A 20,123-nucleotide genomic window follows, 5' to 3' on the forward strand; every position below is an offset into this window, starting at 1 on the left:
CGACAATAGTAACAAATGACTTTCCTTTTTTCAAACTTGTTTCTCATAATTTGTCCTCCCAAAGTGTGGAGGTTTGTAGGTACGAACATAGTTTTTCGGTCTAGATACGGCTAAGACCGAGTCATCATCACATTTGGATATTCTCTTTTTAAGCTTATTTTCCTTCATTCTTAATTCTTCTATCGTATCTTTTATCGAATGAACTTTTCCTTAATGAAGTTGAACGGATTTGGTTGATTCAAACTCTGATCTCAATCCATTAATAAATTGAAAAAAAAGCTCCTTATCTATTTGATTTTGACGGAGTTCTATGTCTTTCGGACAATGCCATTTTGGTTCAAGAAGAGCCAACTCTTCCCATAATTCGGACAAGCTATTATAGTATTCTCCAATGCTCTTGTCCCCTTGAACTATATTTCGTACTTTATCTTGTAAATTGTACATGTGCAATATTTTTAAGAGAGTGCATTCTCTTAAGATAGTCCTATGCATTGTTTGCATGTTCAAATTTTGCAAGATTTGAACACTTTTTGATATCGACACTACTAATGAGCCAAGACATAATCTTGACATGTCCCATTCTCTATTCCTTCCACTTTTTCTTGTAAGCGGTAATGACTTTATTTTTCTCAACCTCCGTAAGAGGTATTTTTTTCTCACCTACTTTTGTAAGGATTAGTTTGGGTTTTGGATCGGTCTCATCCACTAATCCCCACAACCCCTTTCTCCATATAAGGTGCTTTATAATTGAAGCCCATGTTACATTGAATCATTAAGCTTAATGAGTTTAATTATGACATTATCATTGTCATCCATTTTACAAAGTTTGAGAAAGAAAAAAGAAAAGAAGAAGAACAAAGAAGAAGAAGAAGAAGAAGAGAAGAAAGAGATGAAAGTGAGGATAACGAGTACTTCACCACCAATAAAGAGCACATACACTTCACCAATCTTTTACACGATCACGATCTCACACGTACTTGAATAAGAATTGCAAAAGAACTTCACCTCTTTTTTTAAATTTTGAATGACACGTTTCCCGATATACCAAAAAAAATTAACTTGATCACCAAGCTATGATACCATGTAAGAAGATGAACTCCTAAATCACCAACAATGAATACTTTAAAGAGCTCCAACCAAAGGATCGTAATGAATACTCACAAGAACCAAGAAAGGTTCATACACAAATACCCAAAAAAGGGTATTCAACAACAAGAGGAAAATAATAATATTATTGATTGTGAAACACACAAAAAATACATACATATGAGAGGGGCAATGCCCCATATTTATATACAATAGGGGAGCCCACCGACTCTTTGTATTTGACTTAGTCAAATGTTGACTAGTCAAATACAACCTAAAAAAGTCCTAAAAATAAAAGGAAAAGAAGGAAAAATGACCTATACAAATAATACTAAAAGAAAAAAAATAAAATTAGCCTTATGATACATTATTTAACAATGCATGTGCTTTAGAGTCCCATTTATAAAACTTCTAAGAGTTTAATTTCCTTTTTTTGGTCATTTTGCTGTCAGAATAGATTCATCATCCCTTATAAGAGTTTAAGAACTGCTGCTGACCCTGGCTGGGTATGGTTTTTCCATCAGAAGCATAACTGAGCTAGTCCTGTATCTTGATCTCCAACAAGAGAGAGAAATTTCATACTTTCTGGAGTTTTGACAAATTCACACTTTTTTTTTCTTGAATTGTGAAAACATTTCATAATCTACTCTCCATATTTCAATTGTTAATGTCTTTCCTATTGATAAATTTGCTTATGAACTGACGTGTTCTACTGAAAGTACAAGAAAGAGGAAGGGGAAAGGAGAGAGCTTTCAGAAATCGGCAACCAGTGTTAACTTGATGGCTGCAGTAATGCTTCATTAGTCTTAATAGGGTTACAATAATTTTTTACAAAGACAAAAGTGCCCTGTATTAGTAACACATGTTACATTGGAATACAAAACAAAACGCGTGAATGGATATGGATCATTTATCAGATCCATATCCAGTCCATATTCTAATACCCTCCCTCTATGTCACAGGGATTCGGCTAGCAGGGTGCCGCACCCGCGTCGACGCGACTCGATGCGGGTGCGGTCAACCCGACCCTGGGTGCGTTGACCACACCGAGGGTTATTTTTGTCCTTTTTTTGGATTTTTTTTTTAAAAAAAATTTTGCCCTATGAAATGGGCTGCATAATTTAAAACAATGAATCAGGTTACTCACCTCGGAATGGCATTTGGAATACACCTCGGATCTCTACCAACCAAACCAATCGACACCAGAGCTACAATAAAAAAACCACGAGAGAGAGAGAGAAAGAGAGAGAGAGAGTTGGTTACCAGATGGCTGGCAAGGATGGCCTTGGCACCACGATCGACGAGGTACTTGATGGTGGGGACGGAGGCCCTGACCCTGGTGTCGTCGGTGATCTTCTGGTTCTCATCGAGGGGGACGTTGAGATCGACCCTCACAAACACCCTCTTCCCCCTCAGCTCCTCCTCCCTCAGATCGCTCACGCTCCTCTTCGCCATCCCTCAGATCGATCGATCGACTCTTCTCTCTCTCTCTCTCTTCCCTTCGCCTTTTAAAGGCACAAGGAGCCAACAAACACCGCCTTCCAGAACCCCTTTCGCCCTCGGGATGTAAACCCCAGCAGAAACAGTGGGACACAAACCATTGGATTGTAGAAACTGACGGTGACGATGGTCTATGCCCCCGACACTCACCTTGGGACTCAAAAAATGTTGACACCTGTGCTCCCAAAAAGGACACAGTGGGCCCCACTTCCTGCATTTCACATCGTCAAGCTCACGAGTCACGCCCCACTAGCGTTATTCCCGTTTTTGGATGACTCCCATGAACCCAGCCATGTGGTTCAACACCTATTACGTGGTGGAGTGTCACCATTTATTTTTTTTTGAACTCCATGAGACTAGATCTGGATTCAGGATATGCTTATCACTTGGATAGATCCAACACTCGCATGAAAATGCTTTTCTACTCTCTCTTCTTGCATTTGAGAGAGCGTGCGTGTGATATGCAAAAGCTTTGATTAAATGATATCTTTATTGAAATATCATATGCAGGAACTTTTAAATGGATGGGGTTACCGGTTCAAGTTTATAGACTATACCATGATATATATATTCATACATATATATATATATATATATATATATTTTTTTTTACATTTTTGCCCCTGCCGCACTCCCGCACTCGGGTTTTTTGGAAGTGCCGAATCCCCGCACCCGCACCCGCACCCGCACCCGCACCCATGTGACATAGCCCTCCCTCAAGTTGTGCATGAGAGTGAACCATGTGCAACTTGTTCTTTGGATGCCAGAAACGGTGACTTGTAAGACCTTTTGTAAACATATCGGCAACTTGGTCTTTTGAAGGCACATAAACTGGTTCAATCTCTTTGTCTGCTATCTTTTGTCTGATGAAATATTGATCAATCTCAATATGCTTAGTCCGACTGTGATGAATAGGATTGAATGCAATTTGTATAACACTTCTATTATCACATATAAGTGTCGAATTTGAGATATCCTCTCCCATCTCTGTAAGTAGATGCCTAATCTAGGTCACTTCTGCTGTGGCAGCTGCCATAGATCTATACTCTGCCTCTGTGCTAAATCTTGCCATAGCCTTCTGTTTTCTGCTACTCCATGAGACAAAATTTCTCCCAAAGAAAACACAGTATCCTGAAACAGACCTCCTCTCATCTAGATCCTCTGCCCAATCTGCATCTGTATAGGCCAGTATGTCATGTTTTGGTGACTTCCATGAAGATTGAATATATATGAGTTCATCACCCACCGTTCCTTTTAGATAGCGAAGGATGCGTTTGACAACATCCATGTGACCAGTCTTTGGTTCATGCATGAACTGAGATACTTGATTAACATAATATACAATGTCTGGTCTAGTAAAAGTAAGGTATTGTAGCATACCCACTAAACTGCGATACTTGACTACATCAGGATATAACTCACCATCACAAATACTGAGTTTTTGGTTGACAACACTGGGTATGGGTAGAGGTTTACAATCTGTTATTCCTGCTTTAGCCAGAAGATCAAGAGTGTATTTGTGTTGAGTTAATGACATTTTTTCATTTTGTCTGTTCACCTCTACACCAAGAAAATATCTCAGTTCCCCAAGGTCTTTCATTTTGAACCGCATACTCAATAAAACTTTAATTTGTTGAATGTGGTCCGGAGCATTACCAGTGATCACAATATCATCAACATATATGAGTAAGAAAACCATAGTGGTACAATTCCTGTATATAAACAGAGAATGGTCAAGTTGGGAACGAAAGAAACCATGTTTCTGAATTTATAAGGAGAAGCTTTCAAACCATGACCTAGAAGCTTGCTTCAAACCATACAAAGTTCTGGTTAATTTGCATACATATTCTTTTGGGTCTTCCTCTGCATAACTATGAGGCTGCTCCATGTAGACCTCTTCCTTTAGGTCCCCATGAAGGAATACATTCTTAACATTAAGCTGACTAAGGATCCAGTCATGTTCAATTGCCAGGCCAAGTATAATGTGAATAGTTCCCATTTTCACCACTGGGCTGAATGTCTCATCATAATCCTGACTATATTCTTGAGTGAAACCCTTGGCTACAAGACGCGCCTTGTACCGTTCAATGCTACCATCCGGTTTATATTTAATTTTATAAACCCATTTGGAACCAACAACATTTTTATCTGGAGGACGACCAACTATCTCTCATGTTTGACACTCATGAAGTGCCTCGATCTCCTCATTCACCGCTTCAATCCATTTGTTGGATTGGATAGCTTGATGAAAACCAAGTGGTTCATCGTGTTTTTCAATCTTGGATAGAAAAATCTGAAAGTCCATAGAAAAGTTGTCATAACTAACCCACTTTTCAATAGGATGCCTTATCCTGCCTGATCTTCTTGGTGCTTCTCTGTTATTAGACAATGCAATGTGTTCTTCAGAAGGTACATTTGTTTGCTCTTTGGGTCTCCTGGTATACACATTACCTTTGTATCTCAAACATTCTGTTTGTGATGCTTCATCTGAAACTGTCTCACCATGTATGCTTTCAGGGGTCAAAATAGTATGCTCAACAACATGTGAAATAAGTTCAACACTAAGCCATAGATTATACCAATTAGCAACTGCACCAATATGTTCACGATTGACGTTTGTTTCTTTTCCCAGAAAACTATTTTCATCAAAAACAACATTTGTGAAAATTCTAATCTTCTTATTGGCAGGATCATAGCACCTGTAACCCTTGTGTTCATCTGCATAACCTACAAATTGGTATATAGAGGCTTTGTCCTAAAATTTAGTCCTCATGGATTTGTCAATATGTACATAACATGTGCATCCAAAAACTCGTAACTCATCATAATCGGGATGTGCACCAAAGAGAACATAATAGGGAGATTGATTTTCAAGAATAGGCATAGGAAGACGATTTATCACATGAGTGACAATGTGAAAAGCTTCAGTCCAAAGACTAATGGGTAAGTTACTCCCATGCATCATACTCATTACACTTTCCACAATATGTCTGTGTTTACGTTCAACAATTCAATTTTGTTGTGGAGTGTACGAGCAAGAAACTCTTCGATGCATCCCATTATCTTGGAAAAAATCTAAAAATTCTTTAGAGGAATACTCACCACCTCCATCACATTGGAAAATTTGAATATTTTGAGAGAATCGATTTTTAACATAGGCATGAAAGTGACGAAAAATGAGAAAAACTTCTGATTTGTGTTTCATAAAGAATATCCAAGTAAAACGAGAGAAACTGTCAATAAAAGATACATAATATTTACTTCCAGAAGAGGAAGGATTGGGGGCCGGACCCCAAACATCTGAACATATTATGTCAAAGGGCATGGATGCTCTTTTATTTATTTGATGAAAAGGGAGTACATGACTTTTGCAGGCCTGACAACTGGGACATATTTTATCCTTCAATGAAGGTGAAACAAACTCTAAAAGAAAACCATTGGACACTAATTTTTCAATAAAGACTTGACTACAATGACCAAGACGAGAATGCCAGAGATCTGACTTATTACATTTGGATATACTTAGGACGCTTTTAGAGACAAGATCAGACTTGGGCTTCAGGACACTGGAGTTTGGATCTTCATTAAAGACATACATGTCTCCACGTCGCTCTCCTTTAGCGAACATCTCCTTCGTTTGAAGATCCTTGACAAAGACAATATTTTTCTTTATATTCGGTGCATGAACAACATCAGATAAAGGGATAGATGACTCAGACAAAGGAATAAGGACATTGCTTATGTTTGAAATAGGGTGGTGAGTCCCATCTCCGGTTGCAATATTAGATTTACCAAAATAGGGAGTCAAAGTAGAGAACTTACCTGCATTGCCAGTGACATGGGTTGCTGCCCTAGAGTCAACATACCATATTCCATCATCATTCTGCTTCAGATTCAAGTTGGCCATCGCAGATACTAGAAGATCCTTAGCATCATCACTAACCTGAAATGTACCTGCAGTTCCTGATGTACCAACATTTCTAGTGTTTTGCATTCTATTCCGATTTTGTGGGTTGAACCAGCAGTTGACTTTGATGTGACCTCGTTTGTTACACTGATAGCATGTGGGAACATTCAGTGGAATTTGGTGTAGGTAGTAACCCACATCCACCCTGGATTGAATTTCCCTTGCCTCTGCCACGTCCTCCTCGTGCACGATCAGCTATCACCCCTGTGGCAAGGACCTCATGCGTAGATGATTGTCCTATTGAAGCTTCAAACATGCTTTTCAGTGTCATCTCGTACTGAATGAGTTTGGCACGTAATTTCTCAAAACTGAGTAACGTAGGCAAGCATAATAAGGATGTAACAAGAACATGATATTCTGATCCCAGGGCATTCAGTGTCTGCTGCACCTTTTCTTTATCTGAGACCGGATACCCAACCATGGCTAATTGATCTGTGATGCTTTTGACTTGATTTAAGAGTTCAATAATGCTCATTGCACCCTTTTTTAACATCTGAAATTCGCGTTTAAGAAACAACACTTTAGCATCTGATATCTGAGAGTAGGTCTGAGCTAAAGCCTCCCACAAAACCTTAGATGTGCAATCATCATGAATGAAAATCAAGACTTCTTGTGACAATGTGGAAGTGATGTACGCGACGAGGGCCTGATCGCGCTTCATTCAAGTAACAAATGCAGGGTTGCGAATAATATTCGACAATCCTCCATCTTCTTTGGCTTCGGTTGTGATAAATTCTGAAGGCATTGGAGTGAATCCATCCAAATGGCCCGGAAGATCTTGACTCCGAATAAAAGGGGCAATCTGCCTTTTCCAAGTCAAATAGTTGTTGGTAGTTAGCTTTTCTGAAACTAATTGCCACAGAAAACTGGAAGAGAGACCCGAGTTGGCTGAAGTATCCATTTGTAGATTTGTTGACAGGAATTGAAACAGAAGATACTAATGGCTGATGCTGGCCTGTTTTATCATAAACTGACATGGTTGACAGAATATGTTGGGACAGGCGTGACCGGTGTGACAGAATATGTTGGGACAACAGTAACGTGGATCTGGTCTTTCGCAGGGGAGAATGAAACCAGATCAATAACGTGGTGTTCAGAAACAAAGGAAATTTTAGGGCGAGAAACAGAAACGAAAGAATATTTTAGGGTAGGCGTGACAGGAAAAATTCAAATCAGCAGTAATGTGAATTTGGTCTTTCGCAGGAAAGAATGGAACCAGATTCACACAGACAGGGACTCGGGTTTATGAAATTAGAAGAGAACTTGGCCTTTACATGAAAGGAAGGAGGCAACAAAAAAGGGGAACAACAGCAGATCTGAATATGTTTCAGATCTGTGACAGAGAGGTTCAGCAAGTGAAAATAAAAGAAGTAGAAGAAGGAAACTGGATGCTGAAATGTAATATGGACTAAAGTATGATGCAGATTTTAACAACAGCAGATCTGAATTTTATTTCAGACCTGTCGAAAATACATAGCAGATCTGAAATATTTCCAGATCTGCGATAAGAGTATGTCTGAAGGTAAGGGAGCGTCAACCGATCTGAATTTTATTTCAGATCTGTTAAAAACAGACAGCAGATCTGAAAATATTTCAGATCTGTGACCGAAATCCACAGCAGACGAAGATAAAAGAATAAGTAGAAGGCAACAGGAGATGATGACGACAAAAAGAAAATAGGACAAAGAAGAAGGAAGAAGAACGAGACCTGTTGATAGCAAGGAGAAGTCGACTTTCACGTCGACTGAGCAAGCCTGTCACACCCAGAAGTTCCGCTGCTTGTTGATGGCAAGGAGAAGTCAATTTTCATGTGGACTGAGCAAAGCCTTTCACGCCCAGAAGATCCGCTGCTCTGATACCATGATAAATTTGCTTATGAACTGACGTGTTCTACTGAAAGTATGAGAAAGAGTAAGGGGAAAGGAGAGAGCTTTCAGAAATCGGCAGCCACTGTTAACTTGATGGCTGCAGTAATACTTCATTAGTCTTAATAGGGTTACAATAATTTTTTACAAGGACAAAAGTGCCCTGTATTAGTAACACATGTTACATTAGAATACAAAACAAAACTCGTGAATGAATATGGATCCTTTATCGGATCCATATCCAGTCCATATTCCATATTCTAATACCTATGGCTTGGATGACATCATTGATTGCGATATGACATTTATGCATCATTCACTCTTAGCAATATATTTCTAGAATGTCTTTTTCTTTTTCTGTTTATATTATTGCTTTCCATCACTTCAATTGCGCCATTGCAGCGGAAATCTGATTCTTTGAATAACCTACACTGCCCTGCCTATCTATAGGATTTTGTATGGTATAATGTTTGTGTAGATGCATATTTTATGTCCAATGGCAGTACACTTGTCTATATGATCCTGTCTTGCGCTGATCAGGGTTTCTTCATCTATTTGTGCATATTATCATATATTTATAACTTTTGTTATCCATATTCATGTCAATATTTCATGTATGTTTGCTTATATGCATTATGCTAGGAATCATTGATGGAAGTTTTTCATTGTCAATTTTCCAAGGAACTTTTTTTTTTCAAATTGCAGGAGTTAAGAATAATGAGTGCATATTTTGATTTTTGTTAGTTATTTGATGTAAGCTAGAACCTTTCCATCATAAGTGGTCCAATTGACAGATTTTTATGATTAGCAATTTAGCATCTATTGCCATCATGCTATTAATACATTCCCTTTTAAACAAATGAATGCATCATTAAAAGATGAAAGCATTATGTGGAAAACTCTCTATAGGGCATGATGTGGCTTTGGCATTGAATTTTCTGGTCTCTTGAGTTTTGCAGTCGCTTCTAAGACCCTTGTTCTAAGCTTCTTTGCATGGCATCTATTTGTATTTAAGGGAATACCCGACATAATTTTTCTTTTCTGCAGCATGTTAATAAGGGGTTGGTGGGTTCCTTGGTTCTACACACTTTTGGTAGATGATGATATTTGCATGTAATTTTAATCTATTTCAGGCCTACTTGTCTCTTCCAGAGGGAACTGCTTCAGTGGCTGGACTCATTGCAATGATGACTGATCATTACAGTATTTTGGTGAGGCTTATATTATACCAAAATATATTTATGTTTGTACATAACTCTGTATATCTATATGTTGTGGACCCATTGCAATGATGGCTGATGATTACAATATCCTGGTGAGGTAGAAACTGGAATTAGTTTATAATCTTATATGTGCAGATGTGCATGCATTTGTGTGTGTGTGCATGTGACTAATTCCATAGATTTTACTGGTGATCTTTGGAGCAGATATATATGTTTGCAAATTTTCTGATGAACATGGTCACTGCAACCAAGAAAAATGATTTGATACATTTTGGCTTCAAATGAGCTGTTAAATAAAGTATAAACCAGATATAGCACAGTGGAGGTTCATGGACAGGTGTAACCAAGAGGAAATTGTGGACTGTGGTGAAATTTTTTTATCTTGTATTAGAATTAAGGATAATATATATCATATTTTCCTTTACTGGTGTGCTGTCACAAATTGATGCGAAAACTGCTAAGAACAAGGAAGTTATGAGATGTATTTGGAGCTGGTGCTTGTATAGGTTGAATTCTATCTCATGGTTAAGGTACGTTCAATTGTCGTGAAGTGGCACGGAGCCTGAGACACAAACAAATTTGAAAATGAACAAAATACTAAATGCATTTAGTTAAATACAATAAACAACAACTCATACATTCAAAAGAACAACAATGGATAAAAATAAAGAATTTTATTAATCACAAAAACTACAAAATAAATCCTCATTACATACACTCAAGCACACACACACACACACATATATTACATTCATCCTCTCTCACCTATACAACAAAAAGGATGAGCAATATATAGAGGAAGACATAATGGATAGTTTGACTTGTCAAACTAGTTGTTAGACTATTCTCAAACTAGCCCTTACAAACCCCAATGGCTAGTTGGTCATTCAAAAAATGACAAAAAAATAAAATAAAATATAAAAATAAAATATTTATTCATTTTAATAATGACTAAAAAACCTAATTTAACCTAAAGTATACCAAAAGTATATTTATTAATCTAATAGTTATACCTATCCTAACATACATAAGGTATACCTAAAGTATACCTTGAAAACAACTCAAATTAAATATACAAGAATACACATCAAAAGAAAGAAAATACCTAAAGTACACTTAGGTGTACTTTGGTATATACAAGACAAATACAACCACGTAGGGAAATGCTACATATATCTTAACATCAATGACACTCTTTATCTTTTCCAGCAGAAGCTGTCTTGCACATTATAGAAAAAAGTTCTTGCTAGGTAATTAAAATTATGATAATCCTTGCCCTATCTGTGATACCTACCAAAAAAAGTTCCTAACTAATATTTATGTCTTGATGAATATAAATAAGCCTTTTGCTGGACTTCAAACATTGGGCAATAATAAGCGACAAGGAAATAAGGTAGTTATGTAGAGATGCATCTATGGATGCTTGGAGTTATAGGAAAAGATAAAAGATTAGAAATAAATATATCAGAAAACATCTAGGAGTTCTACTAAACAACAACAACAACAACAACTACGCCTTCATCCCAAAACAATTGGGGTCGGCGATATGAACCAACAAAGAAAATCATTATGGGTCTTCCACATGAATCCTTCTCCTCCAATCATTTCTATCCAATGCCATGTCCTCGGTGAGGTTCAAAGCATTCATATCCTTTCCTATCATCTCCATCCAAGTCTTCCTAGGCCTACCCCGACCTCTTTTAACTAATATATTTTCCCATTTCTCTATCCTTCTAACTGGAGCATCATTAGGCCTTCGCCGAATATGTTCAAACTACCGTAAACGATTCTCTCTCATCTTATTTTCAATGGGTGCAACGCCTACCTTCTTATGTATCTCCTTGTTCTGAATCTTATCTTTTATTGTATTTCCACACATCCATCTAAGCATACGCATCTCAGCTACACTCATTTTTTGAATATGATGTCTCTTGGCAGCCCAACATTCCGTACCATATAGTAAAGCAGGCCTAATAGTCGTCCTATAAAACTTTTCCTTCAACCGCAATGGCATTTTACGATCGCACAACACTCTAGTTGCACTTTTCCATTTCATCCACCCAACCTTTATCCTATGATTTACATCTCCATCAATTTCTCCATACTTTTGAATGATAGATCCCAAATATTTGAAACAATCATCCACCGATATTTCTTGTTCACCAAGCTTAACTACACTCTCATCACTACTTCGTTGCTTACTAAACCGACATTTCATATATTCTGTCTTACTCTTACTCAACTTAAAACCTCTTGCTTCCAATGTCTCTCTCCATAATTCTAACTTAGCATTAACCCCAGCTCTAGACTCATCAATCAAAACAATATCATCAGCAAACAACATACACCACGACACATTTTCTTGAATTGATCTCGTAAGCTCATTCATCACTATAGCAAATAGGAAAGGGCTTAAAACAGATCCTTGATGTAACCCAACCGTTATAGGAAAATTGGTTGTCACCCTTCCACAAGTGCGGACATTGGTTACTACTCCTTCATATATATCCTTAATTATACTAATGTACTTGAGAGAAACACCTTTCTTCATTATTGTCCACCAGAGAACGTCCCTAGGTACTCTATCGTATGCCTTCTCTAAATCAATAAAAACCATATGCAAATCTTTGTTCTTCTCTCTATTTCTCTCAATAAGTTGTCTAAGAAGATGTATATCTTCCATAGTTGATCTTTTAAGCATAAAACCAAATTGATTCTCCGATATCATGACAAACCTTCTTCAACCTAGACTCAATCACCCTCTCCCAAAGTTTCATAGTATGACTCATGAGTTTTATACCACGATAGTTTGTGCAATCTTGTATATCACCCTTATTCTTATATAGAGGCACCAAAGTACTCTTCCTCCACTCATTAGGCATCTTATTTGTCCGCCAAATCTTGTTAAAAAGATTTGTCAACCATTCTAAACCTTTCTCCCCCAAAGCATTTTCAAGCCTCGATAGGTATATCATCTGGGCCAACTGCCCTTCTTGATTTCATTTTCTTCAAAGCCTCTGCAATTTCTTTCTTTTGAATCTTGCGCATGAAGTCACGATTCATCTCATGAAAAGGAATGGACAAGTCTCCAAGATCCTGGGCCTGACTTCCATTAAATAGCTTATCAAAGTAATCTTTCCATCTTTCCTTAATCTCCTCATCTTTGACCAAAACTCTTTGTGTTTCATCTTTGATACATCTAATCATACCCAGATCCCTCGATTTCCTATCTCTCATCTTTGCAAGCCTATAAATATCCTTCTCGCCCTCTTTGGTATTCAACTTGTCATAAACCTCCTTATATACCTTATCCCTTGCGTTTCGAACTACTTTTTTAGCTTCCTTCTTTGCTATCATATACTTCTCCAAATTCTCATTATCACGAATCTTACTTAGATTTCTATAACACTCTCTTTTAACCTTAATAGCTAATTTGACATCCTCGTTCCACCATGATGTATCCTTACCTAGCGGTGCACCGCCTTTAGACTCACCCAATACCTCCTTAGCCACCCGCTATCTTATTCCACATTGATTCTGAATCCTCCTCGAGACACCAATCAACTTCCTTAACTACCTGCTCTACAAACATTCTTTGTTTAGCTCCTTTCTGTGCCCATCACTTAATTCTAGGATCTATCTTATGTCTATCCCTTTTGCGGCATTGTCTAATTCTAAAATCTAAAATTAAGACTCTATGTTGTGTAACTACACTTTCTCCCGGTATAACCTTACAATCGATGCAACAACCCCTATCTCTTTTTCTAAGTAGGAAAAAATCTATCTAACTCGTATTAACCCCACTTTTAAATGTTACTAGGTGAGGCTCCCTCTTCCTAAACCAAGTGTTTGCTAAGATCATATCATAGGACAAACCAAAATCTAAAATCCTTTCTCCACTTTCGTTTTTTTCTCCTATACCATAGCCTCAATGGATACTCTCAAATCCATCCCTACTAATGCCTACATGTCCATTAAGGTCACCGCCGATGAAAATCTTTTCACTATAAGATATCCCTTGTACTACTCCATCTAAATCTTTCCCAAATTGATGCTTAATGGAATCATCTAAACCTACTTGAGGTGCATAAACACTAATAATATTAATAATATTCGTACCTAATACTAATTTAATAAGTAAAATCCTATCACCCTTCCTACTGACCTCAACTATATTATCTATAAACTCACGACTCATAACAATCCCTACTCCATTCCTATTTCTATTTATTCCTGTATACCAAATCTTATATCCCCGAGGTTCTATCACTTTTGCCTTCTCACCTACCCATTTGGTCTCTTGTAGACATAAAATATCAATCTTTCTCCTACACATAACATCTACTAACTCTACTAACTTACCAGTTAAAGACCCTATGTTCAAAGTGGCTAACCTAATTTTATGGTCTTGGACTAACTTCTTTACCCTCACCCATCCAACAAAGTGAGAGAACCCTTGCCTATTTGACACCACACCCGGGCGCCGGTGTGACACGTCGCTTCCGGGCGATGACCTAACAACCCTTGCCCATTTATCACTGCCTCCGGGCCTATAGAGTACAACGCGTCGCTCAGTAGGGAACGCCCCAACGGAATTCTCATATTGATTCATATTCATAGGGTATGACTAAGTTTTTTACGCTGGCTGTCACTGGCCTACTGCAACCCTCCTCTATTATCCGTGCTTGGGACCGGCAGTGTATAACTAAACAGTTATACAGAGGCGGAGTTTAGGAGTTCTACTAATAAAAGAAAAAAATTAGAGAATTTTCAAAGATGAATGTATGAAGTTATGAAAAAGATAAGTTTAGAAATAAATATATTACATATTGTCTAGGAACTCTACCATTAAAGAAAAGATTAGAGAATATCATTTAAAATGGTTTAGGCATATTGTATTGAGTCCTATTCTGGCACCAGTTAAAAAGGTTGACATGATTTAAGTGGAAGGAATTAGGAAAAAGGAAGACCGTTGAAGACTTTGAAGGGAACACTAGGTAGTAAGAGGTGATATGGAGGATTATAAGGTGACTAAAGCTCTAGATAGGAAGGAATAGAGAAATAGGACTCATGAAGTCAACTCCATGTAGTTGGTACAAGGAATTGATGATTCTATTGATCTTCCTGAAAGTTAGGGGGATGGAAAGTTTGAAACTTATGATGATGCTAGTGGTCATTAATGAGAACCTTGGAGGTGGAGATGTTCACATAGGTCCCATCTGTAATGAGGTGGATTGAATCCAATACACATGCAAGAACACACCTTCAATCAAGTATAATACTTGATTGAATCAACACATCACCCACACAAGGGTCTAACAAATTGTTATTGCATATAAACACTCAAGAAAATGCGTTAAAAAATATACAAGGCCCATTGTGCCTATTTATAATACAATGAGGAAGGGGCTGAACATGTGACTGTTGGGGCTGCACCCAACGGTCACATTTGTGACCGTTGGGGCAGCTCCAACAGTCATATGCGCTGTCCCATTTGCATAGAGAAAAGTGAAAAAAACAAAAGAAAAACAAAAGTCAAAAATAGGGTACAAAATATCAGCCCATTAAGGGCTGACACCTATTTAATGAAAAGACCGAAATACCCCTAATGGGTATTTCGGTTTATATATATATATTAACAATATCTTAACACATCTTAACACCATCTTCCATCCATTGTATTTGTTCAGTTGGGAGATTTGAAGTCTAAAAATCTATGTTACTTGGACACTGACACGAGTGTTAGTGTTGGACACAGGAAGAAGTGTCAAACACGACGGGTCTTATAAAGCTAGACACTTGTACACAATTTTATATATATATATAATGTGTGTGTGAGTGAGAGAGAGAGAGAGAGAGAGAGAGAGAGAGAGAGAGAGAGAGAGAGAGAGAGAGAGAGAGAGAGAGAGAGAGGTGTTAACATTGTAAGCAGCTTCCAGTATCTCTGAACTGAATCTCTGCAAGAATGACTCCTGCTCTTCTCCTCCGATTCCAAAGGACTGAAAGAAAATTCTCTCAAATCTTAAAAGAGTGGCATTCGCTATGCATTCCATATCTATTACAACACACCCAAACCATTATATATATGTGACAGAGTATGAAGTGTAAAACTTGCACCTAGGTAAACTATATTATAGATATAGATATAATGCATTATTAGACAATAGTTTAATCACATTGGATCATCTAATGAAACTAAACAATGTTTCTCCTCTTTTGATATGACACATGAATTTGGAGTCCTTTTTGCATGTTTTGTCCTGCAGGAAGGAAGCAGTAGTGATCATGAAAGCAATGAAGGATATGGAATGCCACAGAAACCTCAAAAGACTGCTCGAAGGAAATTTCAGCTAAGTGGCTCCAAAGATGTGGATGGCCGTCTTCCTGATCTGTTACAGCACCATTCCATTGCCTTGAGCTATGATTGTGCTGCTTTATTGAAGAAGCACTGTGGAGGTATTCTGACTTTTTTTAATATGATGAATGTTTTGTTCCTTAAGATAGGTATAATTCAAAATTTCTTATAGATGCAAGTCTTCTTATGTTTGCCTGTACACTGGTTAGAGTATCTAATGCCATCTTTAATATTTATATCGATCCAAGCGCCACCCTTAATTTTTATATCGATTCAGACGGGCAACATGCTATGTTCAGAAGCACTTTTATGTATTTTTGCTTTCTTGGGCATAAACATGATTATTTATCTTGAATATTGGTTGTCAGAGAAATCACTGCAGAACAAATTAGAGAAGGATAAGGTGTTTTGGCAGTCAAGTAATAGGAAAATTGTCCTGCCCAGGGGAATGTTCTTCCATCAGAGATCTTTATATGATAGAAAACTGAAGGAATAGGAGAATTGTCCATACATGTGGAGTGTTCAACACCTTAGGAATTAAAAGACTGGAGTGTCTAGAAATGTCCTAGAGCTATTGTTGTTGTAAGTGTTCGACATGAGTGCAGCTGGTTGACAGGTGTATCCAGGCAATGCAATTCACTTCTATTTGTTTGTGTTCATTGGTCAGATCATGTATTTCTAATTTTATCTTGTCAGCCGTATTGACTCTTCAACTGTTAGGAATCTTGCTTTGTTCTTGTTGTTTCACCTCCTCTTCCATAGAAATTTATGTAGGCTTGGAAGACCACTATTTCCCAAAGCGTGCAGTATGTCAGGAAAACTATAATTGGGTAGATAAGAAAAGGGAGCAGCATAGGATCTAAAAAGCAAAAGTGCTTCACTTAAGAAAATGTTGGACAGTCATCTTAACTGGCACTTTGATTTCTGGATGAAAATGCTATTTAGTGGCTGAAAAGTAAGTTCACCACTTGATGCTTTGGCATTTCTGTAGGTCGCTATCCTCGTATTGTTGGAAAGAGAACCCCCAGGGTTCCTGTTTCATCTCTACACAATGTGGATGATGGGAAAAAACATGCAACAATAAATAAACGATATTTAAGTTCAGAAGGGGGTCCTGATGATCATAAAGTTGCCCAAGTGGCTGCATTAACACTGGCAGATGATTCACAAATAGGGGATTCACCTCAAGTTTCTCTAACAGCAAGTAGAACAGATCAAACTCGATCATCACCGGTCCAGAATGGTGAAAAAAAGGTATTTTTAGTTAGATTTGGTAATTTTTCAGTTCTCTTTATAGTTTTTTTAAAGCTTCGATGATGTTTCTTCTTTTTCTTTTTCCTGCATATTGAACCTGAAATTGCTGCTTCCAAGGTCATGTATTCTGCTATGGATGAAGGCTGCTTGGCAGATAGCTTAGAAAGCAGGGAAGCTGAGAATATAGATAGAGCAAGGGCAACAAGCCACAGAGCTCTTCTGGACATAGGAAAAACCGGTGCTGTACCAATCCAGCATCAGTTGAAGATGCAAGAGAGAAAACCAAAATTTCAAGCACCTGAAACTAGACACCACGATGATGAAAGGGAAGAATGCAGCTGTACTGAAGATGATCTCAGCTTGATGGGTGACAATGACGAGCATGAAGCAGAAGTTGCAGAGAGGAGAAGTGAGAAGTCTTCTTCAAAGAAAAGAAGCAGACAAATTTTTACTACAGGTATGGACCTATTTAGTTGGCTTGAGTTGCTGTTTCAGTTTGATTTTTTTTTCATTTTAGCATCTTGGTCTCATGGAGGTCATGCTAGAAATTTCTTTTCTTTTTTAAGTTTAGCTGTCTAAACAATCTTACAATGTTGCCTTTAATCAATCACTGCCTTGTAAGTTCTTGTTTGAAGAGGAAGGTAACATATTGTGCATGTTGAAACTATTAGGTCTGATGGGGAAGGAGGATTATAAATCAGACAGCAAATCTGACACCATACCACAGGATATGGATCTTTATGTTGTAAGAACCTTGTTTGGGAAGGCCTGCAGGCTGCAGGTTATTTGGTGGCTCTGTTATATTCTAGAACAATTTGACAAATTCTTTAGATCCCAATGGGATTCCCCCAATGAGCAGTACCTGCCAGCAAAGAAAAGAAATTCTAGAGATGCCATCTTTTCTAGACGAAGAATATTGGCTTTGCATCTATTACTACTTCTTTGGCTTCATTTGGTGGACAATTAAGAAGTTCACCAAGTTGGCTATGAGAAAAATAAAACGAATAACATTGTGATCCTTTGCATTAGTTGACCTTCCCAGTTGTTTTATAGTGAACTTATATGAATAGCATGACTTATTGAAACTGATTCTTGGGATTCTTTACATTCCCACAGCACAACTCATGAATTGAGTTATATACTTCAAATCCAAACCAAATATCCTCTTTGAGGATCATATGACAGCACAGCACTTTTCCCTCATCAGCTGGATACAAGGATTTTTTGGTATGGTCATGCTGTATCTTCACTTCTTGAGGCTAGTGTCGGATTCTGCTTAGATAAGCCTTGCTGATGCATAGGGTTAAATTTTCTCTTGTCTAGTAGTGGCAAAGCACTCCAACTCATGAAAATCTAAAGAACAAGGGAATCTTGATGGTTGGCATTGTTGTTTACAAGGGGTTCCGTGACAAGGGTAAGAGACGATTTGGTTAAAACCAGAGTTACCAGTCGAGGAAGCGGGAGCGGGAAGCGATACGGGAAGCGGGAGCGGGAAGCGAGGCACTTTAAAAAATTTAGGAAGCGGGGAAGCGTGGGACCACTTAGAAGAAAATTCCGAACCGTCTCGGAAACGACCTAGGAAGCGAACCGGAAGCGAGGGGAAGCGAAAAAAATGGAAAAAATGGGGAAGCGAAGGGGAAGCGTGGGGGAAGCGTGGGGGAAACGTGGGGGAAGCGTGGGGGAAACGTGGGGGAAGCGTGGGGGAAGCGCTTCCCATAAAAGGGAAGCGCGCTTCCCAAAAAAGGGGGACGCTTCCCCTCACGCTTCGGAAGCGCGACATTTCGCGCTTCCGAAGCGTGCTTTGGGGAAGCGCGCTTCCCCTTTTGCCTAGGCGCTTCCGGTAACTCTGGTTAAAACTATGTCCTTGCTGGATAAAAGCCTCCTTGTGGCTGATATTTTTCTAACAGTGATGTTAGTTTTTTTCCAAGATCAACTTCTAATCTCTGCAGCTCGTCCACCTTGTCATCCAGACTTCTGTTAGATATACTGCGAGAGATTTTGACTAGGAGAAAATTATAATTCGGTTGTCACAAATTTTCTGAGTGCCTGCTAGTGTTTTGATTGTCAACCTCTCTTCACTTTTCCTTTCTTTCTTTCTGCATTCCTTTTATTTTGTTCCTTTCTTTCTTTCACATTGGATCAGTCACTTTGATTAATCTTTGGCACTGGTTTAGAAAAATAAAAGGAAACAAAAAATACTTGGTGGTGGCAAACTAATGAAATATGCCAATATGATATTATGAGAGTCATAATGGTAGAGAAACTTGGTGAATTTGTTAATGGCTGTCCATGGGGTTGGAGTTGGTTCATACTTGATCTGACTTTCAGGTACCTGGCTCGGTTGAGGTCTGGGTCTCAATGGGCTTAGGCAGGTCTATGTTGAGGGCTAGATTAGTAGTGTAAAATTCTTCCACTTTTATGAAAGCACATATGCTGCTGGATCTTAGTTGTGTATTGATAGGACCATGTACTGATTTAGGAACAATAAACAAGGTGTATATCCAGCTAATATGTGTGTCGTGTAAACTGAATATTATATTGGCTTATTGGATTACTTGTCAAGCAAGCCTGATCCATTGGGAGCTCTAGTGATGAATGAATGCTGCCACTGTTCATTTTTATTGTTTGGATAACTTTTAACATTCACAATATGCATTCACTAAATCTGTTTTGACAAATGCAGATGAAACTTCTGCAATTGATGCCCTTCGATCATTAGCAAATTCATCTTCAAATTGCATATTTCCGTCAGTTATCGAATCTGGTAAGCTTTATCTGCTTAAAACTTTGTGGCATTTTAATACTTCTCCTTGTCATGATATCTTGATGTAATTGGACATTAAAATTTCTGTAATGTGCTTTTATAGATTTTG

The 20,123-nt window shown here is 38.1% G+C and overlaps 1 protein-coding gene across 3 annotated transcripts in view; it reads left to right on the forward strand.

Annotated features, from left to right (window-relative positions):
* LOC149827676 (protein ALWAYS EARLY 3-like) overlaps positions 1–20,123 on the forward strand; it is a 54,672-nt gene that overhangs the window by 11,298 nt on the left and 23,251 nt on the right. For all 3 annotated transcript variants that reach the window (XM_090019553.1, XM_090019552.1, XM_090019554.1), the window contains 5 exons: positions 9,552–9,629; positions 15,908–16,097; positions 16,988–17,250; positions 17,368–17,707; positions 19,934–20,014. In XM_090019553.1, the coding sequence (XP_089875679.1) occupies positions 9,552–9,629; positions 15,908–16,097; positions 16,988–17,250; positions 17,368–17,707; positions 19,934–20,014 (952 nt within the window). The remainder of the gene's footprint in view (positions 1–9,551; positions 9,630–15,907; positions 16,098–16,987; positions 17,251–17,367; positions 17,708–19,933; positions 20,015–20,123) is intronic.

This window comes from Nuphar pumila, chromosome 10 (genome assembly GCF_984573655.1).
Source record: "Nuphar pumila chromosome 10, dmNupPumi1.hap1.1, whole genome shotgun sequence".
In the NCBI taxonomy this organism is placed as follows: domain Eukaryota; kingdom Viridiplantae; phylum Streptophyta; class Magnoliopsida; order Nymphaeales; family Nymphaeaceae; genus Nuphar; species Nuphar pumila.